The sequence below is a fragment of the Triticum urartu genome, chromosome 7A, assembly GCF_056163025.1.
Source record: "Triticum urartu cultivar PI428250 chromosome 7A, HENAU_Tu73, whole genome shotgun sequence".
Classification (NCBI taxonomy): domain Eukaryota; kingdom Viridiplantae; phylum Streptophyta; class Magnoliopsida; order Poales; family Poaceae; genus Triticum; species Triticum urartu.
Window position 1 is genome coordinate 700,933,937 of NC_141879.1, and position 9,127 is coordinate 700,943,063.

A 9,127-nucleotide genomic window follows, 5' to 3' on the forward strand; every position below is an offset into this window, starting at 1 on the left:
AGAAGGAGAGTTTGGTTATATCCACCGAAAACACTTAAACATCTATCCCTAGTCTATCTCTACAATGCTACGTTTAACAAACAAAAGTGTTTGATTAGACATATACCTTAGTTTTGCAGGTCTCCCTTGGAGATGCCCTTAAGCCACAATAGAGAAAAGTCCATTTTTCGTCCCTCAATTCTTCGGTCCGATCACTTTTGATCCCTCAACTCTAAAACCGAACAGGTTGCACCGCGAACTCTCCAAACCAGACAAAAATTGTCCCTTCTCGCGGCTGACCCAGTATTGGTGTTGACTAGGCATGGTTTTGACTAGTCCACGCCAACGTGGCAATGTGATCCCACAAAACAGCCGGCCCTCTCCCTCACTCTGTCTCTCTCGCGTTCTCCCCACTCTCCCTCTCCCAAGGCTATGAATTTCAGCAACATTTTGTCTGAATTTCAGTATATGCTACAAATTTTGCCATAGTTTTGTTTGTTTTTGGACAAATCTGAGAGTAACAACACACATAGTTCAAAGATTTAATCAAACATCACAGGTTCTCATACAAATTGATAGTTCACACAATGTCTGACATCACATAGTTCCACACAAATTCTGATAGGTTCATAACACAAAAAGAAGAGCACACATAGTTTTCCACAAACAGATTAGATAGGTCTAAGCAAAGGCATAACGACACACATAGTAGCACACTCAGTCCAACAGCCTTGTGGGTAATTTCCTTGTCCTTTTTGCCTCCCTTCCAGGTGCTTTGAACTGTGAATTAGCACTTCCTGATTTCACATTGACAGTGACACCTGAGCTAGAACTCACATTGACAGTGACACCTTTCATTGCAGCCTTTGAGGAGGACTTATTCTTCTGAATATTGTTCCCTTTCCCTTGGACAGCAGGCTTAGGAGGTTTGGACATGGGTACTGGTCCCTTTGTCCCTCTGGATATTCCTGCAGCACTGGTACTCTGTTGATAAGGCACAACATTTTCCTGCAAATGTAATACATATTAGAGAATAAGCACATGCAACCAAAACTTGTTACTCACCCTGTGTGCAGTAGCACTGTGTTGTCTACTTTGTTGTGCACTCTGTTGTTCACTTTGTTGTCCACTTTGGTGTCCACTCTGTTGCCCACCTGGCTGTCTATGGCATGTTGTTCTGTTGTGACCAACTCCTTTGCATTTACCACACCTGATGAGTGTCCTAGTCTTTGGCAATCTGGTCTTCGACACTTTTTTCTCAGTTTCCTCCTTCTTTTTATCAGTCCTTGGCCTACCAGGCATCTTGACATAACCAGGAGCTACAGGTCTAGGCCTTGGTGATATTGGCCAGCAATCCATGCCATTAACAGGTTGCAGACAATGTGCATATGTTCTCTTGAATGCCTCAACATAAAAACAGCTAGCAATGAAACTTGTCAAGTCACTTGTGATGGTGTGTGTTGCTGCAATTGCATGTGCACAAGGCATACCGGATACTTGCCAATAACCACAAGTGTAGTTATTTCTGTTTAGATCAACACCAAATCTATAATGTTTCCTTTGGGTGACCTCAAACACATTATTTCCATTGCTGATAGGATGACAACTCCCAGACCAATCTATGTACTTGTTCATCTTCTTATTTATAGTTGGTCATACAATTTTTAATGTTCATTTCTCACATTTTTCAATCATTTCTTGAATCCTAGCCGTTACCTTTCGTCTAATTGCCTCAAGCATTGAAATGATAGGTAAAAATCTTGCATCTATGATCCATTTGTTGAAACTTTCACAAATATTGTTATCAACAGAGTCACAATTAGATCCTAACCTGAACCATGCCCTTGACCAGTGCTTGGGATCGAACCTGGTTACTGCCCTTGCACCTTCGACGGTCTCTCTTGCTAACTTTGCCCTTGCCAAGTTGAAAAGGCTCACAGAAGAAGCCTTTGCACAATTCCAGAAAAGTTTGTGCCACTCTTTCACTCTGAATTCTTTTCTCCAATTGGCATACACATGTCTGGCACAATTTCCATGTTCTGCATGAGGGGCCCAATTCTGTACAGCTGTGATGATACCCTGCACACAAATTGTGTTAGACATTGCATCATATACATCATAGAGATACATCATATATTCCTATGTAAATGAGAGAGAACATATGACTTACTTTTTGTTGGTCTGAAATTATTACCCAGCCTTCACCATCATATACATTGACATCTTTGAAGAGTAATGAGCAAAACCAGTCCCAAGAATCATTGTTTTCTTTCTCAACCACAGCCCAAGCAATTGGATACATTTGGCTATTCGCATCTCTTCCCAAAGCACATAACAACTCTCCATTTGTTGCTCCTTTGAAGAAGCACCCATCCAAACCAATGACTTTTCTGCAGCCTGCCATGAAACCTTGCTTGAAAGCATTCAAACAAATATAAATTCTTTGAAATGTTGGAATTGCACAAGCTGGATCAAGCTTAACCACAACAGTGCTTCCAGGATTGCTCGTAAGCAACTCTTCCTGATAGTCAAATATCCTAGTGTATTGTTCCTTAGTTGCATCAAACATTTTCTTTATCACCATTCCCTTAGCTCTCTTCACTCTAGAAGTACTAACTTCTGAAAACATATCTTCCCTGATGTGTGCTTTCAGATTTGCAATTTTCCACATTGGGTTAGCACTAATGATACCTTCATACTTAGCTGCAATCCTAACAGCAGTAACAAGCTTGTTTTCTTTCCTAGACGGGCATTGATGAACATCATTTATACTAGTAATCTGCCAACTAGTAGATTTACTAGTTAGACTAGCCAAACAATACCAATTGCATGTCTTCCAGTCACAAGTTGCCCTACACCTATTACAATCATTCTTTCTGAATTTTATGAACTTTTTTTTGCTTAAGCCCATATTTAATGACTGCCTGCCTGAACTCTTCTTTTGAACCAAATTTCATGCCTAACACAAACTTGGGCACCTCTTCGCTGTCTTTGAACCTTGGGAAATCATCTGATTTCTTTCTTGTATCACCATCTTCGTTGAAAGAGTCATCAAACTCAGATGAATCCTCGTACGGTGTATCATTGCCATCTTTCTCTTCTCTATTCTCTTCTCCCACAGCTTTTGTCGAACCAACTCTAGGCTGCACAAGATATACATCATCCAGTACTTGTAGCTGTCCTTGCTTCATCTTCTTCTTGTACTCTACATATTTCTTGTTTATCTCAATTCCTTCTTCATCTTCTTCCGAAGGACTCTCATCTCCAGGAACATAGTCACTATCTTCTTCATCTGTATCATCTTCGGCTGCCGGGGCGGATGCCTGTACCACTTCTGTTGTTACTTGCTCCAGTGGGACAATTTGTCCCTGCTCATTTTTACCCTCTTCTTCATCTGATGGTAGAGCACGTGCCAATATATGATATTCAGCAATGTTCTCTACATATACTTTAGCTACTCCATTCTCTTCAATTGCAGAAACCATGCTCAAACAGGACGCATCATCATGCAACAAACCAAGCCCATCATGCATTTCTCTCCCAGGATATAGCCAGTGGATCTGCACTTCATCATCCTTCAAATCCTTCCAATGATCTTCCTTTTAAAAAAAAACCAACAATCTCCGGCAGTGACACTTTGTCTCGCTCCAAATGCGACATCCCGACAACGCCATCAGCATAGTGTACATACTGCCCATCGTTCACAAAGTGACCACCGAAATGAAATCGTATGGGCAGAAATTCCAGAGGATCCATCTCACGGACCTACATTAAGCAGATAAAAAATTAACCTACTAATCCACAAATTGGCCATGTACTACAACTAACCGACCACAAATCGATCTATTTTAGCAACTGACCTTGATTTGGAGCTTCTTCTCGTCTCCATCCGCCAGTCCTGCTGACCGCCGCCGCCGTGACCCACCGACCGCCGCGGCGCTGCGCTACCGCTGGCCGTCGCCGGCACCGTGACCCACCGCCCGCTGTGACGCTGCACTCCCGCTGACCGCGCCGCCGACCGCCGCAGCGCTGCGCTCCCGCTGACCGTGCCGCCGTGCGCCGCCGACCGCCGCGGCGCTGCGCTCCCGCTGACCGCCTGCGTCGCCACAGCCGCCGCCAAAGATAGCTAGGGTTCAGGCACGGGTCGAAGAAAGGGGATCGAAAGGGAACGAGGGGCTGGGGTCGGGTCTTTAGGTGACTGGAGAGAGAGATGGGCCACGTGGGCAACGACTAGTCAAACCCGGGCTGAGTCAGTAGTGAAACCGCGTCGGGTCTGCGGAGGGACGATTTTTGTCTGGTTTGGAGAGTTCATGGTGCAACCTGTCCGGTTTTAGTGTTGAGGGACCAAAAGTGATCGGACTGAAGAACTGAGGGACGAAAAATGGACTTTTCTCGCCACAATATGATCCCATGATTCTAATTTTGGAACGAGACCTACAAAATTATGAATATGATGGGAGTTGTATATATGGTCATAGATCGTGAGGGGGACGCTCAATGCGGTTTGTGGATCGATTTGGGATCCTTTTTCTGTTTGACAAGGAAAGGAAAGGAGAGATCGATTGGGCTAAGATGTCGTCTGTTTGGGCCTGTAGGCGGTAGTAGCCCACTCCAGTCTACCGAACCAGCCCAAGTCTCTTTCTCCCTCACGTACCCCTTCGATCGCTAAAAAGGAAACAGAGAAGAGCGCCACTGCTTTCTGAATTCTGAAACAGAGAAGAGCGCTGCCGCAGCCCGCAGATCGGCAAATGTGTAGGTGGGGGGCGATTCTCCGCCGCCGGCGACTCGGGGCGGCCGCCCCAGCTCGCCCCCATGGTGGGTCCGCCACTGTATGTAGTGTTCCCTTTCAGTCTCCTATCAGTGACGAGACTTAAGAGGATGGCCCTCTGTTTCCTGCTTATTTTTGGTCCTTGCCCTATTGTCGTCTTGATGTAGCTTTTCTCTGATGTATGTGATTGCCTGATGTAATCCCTTGATCTTATATTCTTCACTCCTCTTAATGAAATGAAAACAACAATGCTGCCTTTCATCCAAATACACCATGAACCACCACCTGGTCACATCGTCCGGCCAATAGAAGTAATGATAAATTTGCATGGGTGCTCAAGGCAGATTTCGAGAAGTGTCGATGTTCAGAGGTGATGGACTTGGGTGACCAACTACTCCTCACCACATTCACTCGGGAGCACCACCAAGATCGTTGGTAGATCACTGCGATGACCACATGATTCAAGGAGGGAACTACTCCTCTGTCACAAAATATAAGATCATTTTTGACACTATAATGTTGGGTGTCCATTCGGGTCTGGGTCAGACTGTACATGTAGGTGCGTCGCCAAAAACATTCAGATTGGATTAGAACCCAAGATTTTGGGTAACAGAAAGGTGTGATAGCTCCTGGGTACCTAGGCACCCTCTATGAACAGTAAATTCAAAAGAACAGAAAGAAAATCAAAAAAATCTGAAACTTTGCAACATCAAAGATGGTCAAACTTTATAGGTTCTTGCAAGTTTTCATGCCAAAATATCATGTAGAGAAAGGTGTACAAACGAATTTCAGATTTCAATGCTAAAAGTGCTCAAAACTTCAAGCACTGAAATCTTTTTCATGTGTAGAGCTCCTCGAATGGTTTTTTTGGCATGAAAACTTGCAAGCATCTACAAAGTTCGATCATCTTTGATGTCGCAAAGTTTTAGATTTTTTTGATTTTACTGCTCATAGAGGGTGCATAAGCACCCCGGAGCTAAAAACCACTCTCTTTTGAGTAATGAACAAATTTCTTTATATACAACCATTTTTAAGATTGAGTGATAAACAAAATTTCTTGGTATACGATTACTTTTTTTCTCAGAATCGGGGTTAAAAACCCCGCCCTGTGCAATACGCATCGATATACCGTTTACCAGAATATCACCATACATTGTATGCAGATTTCTCTTTGGTAATGGAGCGTGTTAATCCATATAAAAGTCACCAATAAAATAATTAATATACTTAAACTAATTTATATTCCTGTGTGGAGTTCTCTCTGCTAGTGGAGATTCTTAAGCCATATAAAAGTCATCAACAAAATAATTAATACACTCTTACTGAAAAAATATTATTAATCACTCCAATCAATATTACTTGTCGTTTGAGCAACAAGTGATATAGATCAGAGGGAGTACTTGGAAATGCGTTACAAATGTACACTTTTTTTTGTAGCGAACTAAATCAACTTTTTAAGTGACAACTCTTGCGTGGAATGAGAGTAAGTTCTAGCTATGCTTATGGAATAAGATGAAAACTTTGCGCTCACCTTCCTACACTGTGTTAATGGACTAGCGAAAAGAAGTATTTATATCAGTATTTGCAAGGATTTAATAATTATTATTATCATTATAGCATTTTGTAGTTGCGTATATACTCATTTTAAACAACTTTAGGATTAAGAGATGTGCAATTTTGTTGCAGCTGCACCTTTTGAAACTACATTTGCACGTAAAAAAAATTCTAGCGCAACTCTAGGTTTGAAGTATGCGATTGGATAGTTATGGCATTTCGAAACCTGAAATTGTACAGTTTTTTTAAAAAATTTAGGCTTTGGCCGAATTGCACGCAGCTAGTTAAGCACATTGAAACGCAAGATCAAACGCAAGAACTAACCAAGGAGATCACATGTCCTATTAATTAAGTGGGAAAAGCTCAACAGGTAATGAGCTCTTTTTGGAGAGAGAAAAAAACTCGAACTAATTTTCAGCTCACAAGTTTTGAGCTCTAATCTGAACTAGGAATCGAACCTAGCTAACTGATAAATCAAACGATCTCTAAGCACGCAGTGGGTGCTAATGAACGAACTAACTAAGCGACGATGGCCTTGGCGGAGAGCTCCTCGCCGGTGAGGAAGTGCGCGAAGACCTGCCTGGCCTGCACCGGCGTGATCATGGGCACCATGTGTCCGGCGCCGCGCACGGTGACGAAGGTGAGCCCGTCGTAGACCACCGTGTACCCGCCCACCTGGTCGCTGGTGAACCACTCCCTCCACCCCTTCTTCGTCGCGAGCCCGAGCTTCTTCAGCGCGAGCCGCGTCGAGGTCACCGGCACGCGGTCGTCGGTGTCGCCGCTGAAGACCCACACCCGGATCCCGTCCTTCACCAGCTTGCCGATGGCCGGCAGGGTCGACGCCGGCGCGTCCGTCCAGTTGGTCAGCGCGTCGCTGCACGGCTCCCAGCGGTACGGGATTGCGCCGGAGACGTTGGCGTGCAGCGCCTTCTGCACGTCGGCGCGGTTCAGGTAGTCGAGGATGTGGTAGTCCCCGCAGGGGTCGTAGGCGTTGTAGTAGGGCCTGCCGCCGCGGTGCAGCTTCCCCAGCGGCGTGCCGGTGCCGGCGAGCTTGGAGCGGCGGCGGGGGGAGGAGTTGGTGGAGTTGACCATAGATTTGGTGCAGGCGGGGGTGTAGAGGCTGTAAAGGTCGATGTCGTTCATGGCGTTGAAGAAGTCGTTCCATGCGTTGTCGCAGGCGTCGCTCTCCATGCCGTCGTCGGGGAACTTGCAGTTGTTCTTGACGGCGGTGTAGATCCCATCCGAGACCACCGCGTGGTCCCAGGCGTAGTCGACCAGGCCGCGGTCGTCGGAGCTGGCGTCGATGGCGGCGTTGCCGATCAGGATCCCCTTGAGGTTGACCTTGTGAGCCCGCGACGCCTTCTTGTTCATGTGGACGATCTTCTCGGCGAGCTGGGGGACGTAGTGCCCGGCGTAGCTCTCGCCGGCGATGTACAGGTCGTGGCCCTTGAACTGAGGGAACTTGTCCAGCCAGTTCACGAGGAAAGAGTATGCGTCATGGGCTGTCACAAAGCAAGATGAGATCCGATTAATTGTCATACCTCTTAATGCCATGAAAGGAATGATGATTAATTAGATCTATAACTAATTGGCAATTATCTTGGCCTACCAGTGAGGTTGTCGCCAAACTGGCCGAGATCGGCGGTGGTGTTGGTGTAGGAGAAGCCCACGCCGGCAGGGGACTCCAAGAACAGCATGTTTGCCTCTGTTCAACAGTCATCAAAGAGAACAATGGTGCACGATTAATCAATCGGAATGAACAATTATTACTACATGATTTGCTTGGTAATAGATGTAACTAGTGCGTACCTTTGTTCCATGAGTGGGGATTCAAGGCAATCTCGGGCTTTCCCTTCTGGATCAAGAAGGGGCCAAGCTCCATCATCGCTCCATACCCCACGGACGAGCATCCAGGCCCTGAGATTATCCAATATTAGTTTCATCTCATGCATGGAACTCAATGGAATGAAATGGATCGAGTAACTAAGTGTACACTGATTAGCTAGATCGCATCTACTAAACAAAGTAATATTTAATCTACCTCCGTTGAGCCAGAGGACGAGGGGCTTCTTGGCGACGTCGTGGGTGGCCTCGAAGAGCCAGTAGAAGAGGGCGCGGCCGTGGGTCTCGTTCACCGTGACGTAGCCGGAGTAGTGCCGGAAGCCCACCTGCTCCGTCTGCCCCGGCAGCATCTCCACCCGGTCCGCCTCCTGCACCTCGAAGATCTTCTCGAACCCGGGGTGGTGGTGCCTCGCGGCCACCACCGCGACGGCGGCGGCGAGGAGGAGCACGCGCAGCAAGCTGCTCGACGGCGAAGTGGCCATGGCTGCAGGCGCGCGGCTGCTTGGGTTACTGGTGTCGACTGGGTTGGTGTCCATGCACAGTGTATGGGCGCCTATATATATGCGCCCGGCCGAGATCGATCAGCTGGCTGCTGGCGATCGTGGAGGAGATTTGTTGCTGGTTTCTTGGAGGTGGGTGGGTGGGATAGGGTTTGTTTCTGGTTTTCCGACGCGGATAGGGCTTGTTTGTTGGAGACGAGTGCTACAGATTTGCGTGCGTTTGTTACAAAAGACGGAGAAGGGGAGAAAATTGTTTATTTTCGTGAAATCCACATCATCGTGTTCCATGGTCATCAGGTATGTCGCCTTGGGTTTTGTTTTGGACTTTGGAGAAGGGGAGAGAGGGGGCGGGAGAGTGAGGAAAATATGAACTCCTCTCTGTTTGTTTTTACTCCTTGTGAACTCCTTTCTGGTGAATAGATTTAGTCATCCTGCCATGTCGACCCTAAACCCACGAAGGTCATCAGGCGCGCTCTAGCATCAG

General features: G+C 46.3%; 2 protein-coding genes across 2 annotated transcripts; both read right to left on the bottom strand.

Annotated features, from left to right (window-relative positions):
- Window positions 1–696: 696 nt before the first annotated feature.
- Window positions 697–2,368, bottom strand: LOC147961783 (uncharacterized). The gene is made up of 3 exons (XM_087533939.1): window positions 2,150–2,368; window positions 1,696–2,058; window positions 697–987 (listed from the first exon to the last, which is right to left on the bottom strand). The coding sequence occupies exons 1-3, from the start codon at window positions 2,279–2,281 to the stop codon at window positions 697–699; spliced, it is 786 nt and encodes a 261-aa protein (XP_087390065.1). The 5' UTR covers window positions 2,282–2,368.
- Window positions 2,369–6,820: 4,452 nt separating this feature from the next.
- On the bottom strand, window positions 6,821–8,679 carry LOC125524122 (serine carboxypeptidase-like 34). Its single transcript, XM_048689194.2, has 4 exons — window positions 8,343–8,679; window positions 8,111–8,218; window positions 7,911–8,006; window positions 6,821–7,803 (listed from the first exon to the last, which is right to left on the bottom strand). Exons 1-4 carry the CDS (start codon window positions 8,677–8,679, stop codon window positions 6,821–6,823), a joined length of 1,524 nt encoding a protein of 507 aa, XP_048545151.2.
- Between the last annotated feature and the right edge of the window lie 448 nt (window positions 8,680–9,127).